General features: G+C 31.3%; 1 protein-coding gene across 1 annotated transcript in view; it reads left to right on the forward strand.

The window, feature by feature from the left end:
* Positions 1 to 919, forward strand: part of LOC105456385 (proline-rich receptor-like protein kinase PERK9) — a 3773-nt gene extending 2854 nt beyond the window's left edge. The window contains exon 3 of the mRNA XM_011700356.1: positions 774 to 919. Coding sequence (XP_011698658.1) covers positions 774 to 919 — 146 coding nt within the window. The remainder of the gene's footprint in view (positions 1 to 773) is intronic.
* The last annotated feature ends 1886 nt before the right edge of the window (positions 920 to 2805 follow it).

Raw genomic sequence — 2805 nt, forward strand, 5'->3', positions numbered from 1 at the left:
ACAATTTATTTTTAAAATAATACGTATATATTGTCTTTTACAAAATAAGTATACAAACTTTTTTAATACGCAAAAAGTGGAAAATAATGTTTTTTAAAACGTTTCTTTTTATTTTCAAAAAATATGTAGAAAGTAAGCATTTACGACATATAATTAGTCTGCAATTTTGTTTAACAATAATTTTGAATCGTAACCATTGATATGTCTCTCCAATCATTACTGTTTATAAGCCAATGGTTACATTCTTTCGTCAATCGTTACTATTGAGTCACAAATTTTGACTAATAAGTTCAAATCGTAATCCTGGGTCTCTTCAATCGTTACTATTCATAACCTAATGGTTACATCCGTTTGTCAATCGTTACTATTGAATCACAAATTTTAACTAAGTTCGAATCGTAACCCTTGGTCTCTTCAATCGTTACTATTCATAACCTAATGGTTACATCCGTTTGTCAATCGTTACTATTGAGTTTCAACAGTAATCATTGGTCCTTCCAACCGTACTCTTTTAGCGTCGATGGTTACCTTTGACAACCCAATCATTACTATTGGTGACCCAATAGTTACTATTTGTCAATCAATAGTTATGATTGAGTGTCAATAGTTACCATTAGCTCCCAATCATATTTTTTCGTAAAGGTTGTAACATTTAAGAACTTTACCATCGGTGTACTTAGGCTTCTTTCCCTTTAGATCGCTTTTACCAAAAAAGGCACTACGTGTTTCTTTTTAATATGCGTTATCCATGAATTTTGTTTGAACTGCGTCAGACGTTGTCTTTATTCCACTACCTTTAAAGCCCATCGCCAATGGCTTGAATTCTTCTGTGAGACCCGCCAGCATAATCGCACCTATCAGTTCGTCGCCGATATTGAGACCAAAGTTATTTAATTTATTGGCAGCGCCTGTAATTTGACTTACGTAATCGGGCATTGACTCACAATTTTCCAGACGAACATTGATTAACTTTCGAATTAATCCAATTTTATGTGTGGCACCCGTATTTCGAAATAAATTCTCAAGCGTTGCCCACATTTCTGCTGCATTTGTGGCATTTTCTACATGTACATACAGTGACTCATCGATGCTAAGAAGAATTATTCCTTTAGTCTTCTTTTGCTTCTCGGCATCTATTACTTGGTCATCACCTGCAACGATCCCAGACACACGATGTCCATTGGACGTCCAAATTTCATTTTTATTTAGTACAAACGTCCATGGACTTAATATGAATGTTTTAAAAACGTACATTCCACGTATAAAGTATATTTACATTTGAACGTGTTAAAAATATCCTACATTCTTACAAAAATATCTTATATTCCAGACAACACAAAGTCTATAATCAATGTATAAGACGTTTTTTAGATATTCTTTAGATAGTTCTTGCAACAGCGTCTAAAAGACATCTAAAAGACGTTTTAAAGACGTCCTATGCGTCAATTTTAAACTTTGTGCTATCTACGATATTATTACTTCTAAAAATCTTAATTCGTTATAGAATAGTTAGTTTAGATAGTTCTGCGCATTTTTATTTAATTTAAATATTCGCAGTTCGGTTAATCACATTTTGTTTTGTTTGTATTTTGCTTATTTTTTTCCCATCTAAAAAAAGACATGTTAAATCGATAGTCAAATACATCGAAACTTCTCGAAAGTCTCGAAGTTTTTGTTGCTTCTTTTCCGCGACGCTGATTGGTTCTCTCGCTGCGCTAACTTCGTGAGCGGCTGTCATTGCATTGACTTTTGACAGTTATTATATGTATTGAGGTTTATGTATAATTATAGTAAATTAATAGTAAAAAGTAAAAAGTGCAGTTAAATAGCGCGCGTGTCTGTAATGCTAGTATGTAAAAAAATGTGTATTTTCAATCTTATTGTCAATTTATTCTTTACAAATGTACTTTGATCATCGAAATGAGATAATTTCAATTTCATTTCCAATTTTCATATTCCATTTAAAATAGACGATTTCCATTTAACTTATCTTTTAATCTATTCGAGTGCACACACAGATTTTCACAAACAAAAAAATGGATAATTTTTCGTTGAGAAAAAAATTCTTTAAATCTTTATACAAATTTCCTCCCTTTTATTTTACCCCGCAGTTTCGACACTTTAAAAGCAAACAGTTAATTTACATAATATATAATTAAAATGCATTGCGTAAAAGGAATTATCGCGAACATTTGTTGCAACGTAGAATAGAACGCCAGCGATTGTAATATTGATTAGCATGACACATTAATGTGCTTTGAACGTATTAATTTTCTACCAAAGTTAAATTAGTCTTTTTATGTTACAGAAACATTATAATTAATAATAGCGCTTTAATTGTTCCTCTATCCGGCAAGCTACCAAAATAATTTTTATCTGTAAATTTTATCCATTTGTAAGCTTTTAAAAAAGTTAATGAAGCGATAATCAAATATCCTGCAGTGATGCAAATTATAATAAATAATTACTATATTATTTCTCAATTTTGCTTCGAAAATATGCATTTTATTCATTGCATTTTACATTATTATTTAATCCGTCTTCTATCACATACATGAATATAGATAACAATTTTATTATTTCATGAATTTTAATTGTTTAGCAAATGCTTCTAACAAGGGAAGTTTGCGAACCCGAAAATTCAGAAAAATCTGACTCTTGGTGTAAAAGTAGAACAGTTCATCCGTAGCATGCAACTGTTTTTCGTTGGTGCTCAATTCCGTTTTGAAGGGATGAAACCATCCCTTGAAAAAATCGGTTTTTCTTCCGACGTGAATATCGTCGAAACTATAAGAGATAGAAACA

Source organism: Wasmannia auropunctata, unplaced genomic scaffold, assembly GCF_000956235.1.
Source record: "Wasmannia auropunctata unplaced genomic scaffold, wasmannia.A_1.0 LD335694.1, whole genome shotgun sequence".
Classification (NCBI taxonomy): Eukaryota; Metazoa; Arthropoda; class Insecta; order Hymenoptera; family Formicidae; genus Wasmannia; species Wasmannia auropunctata.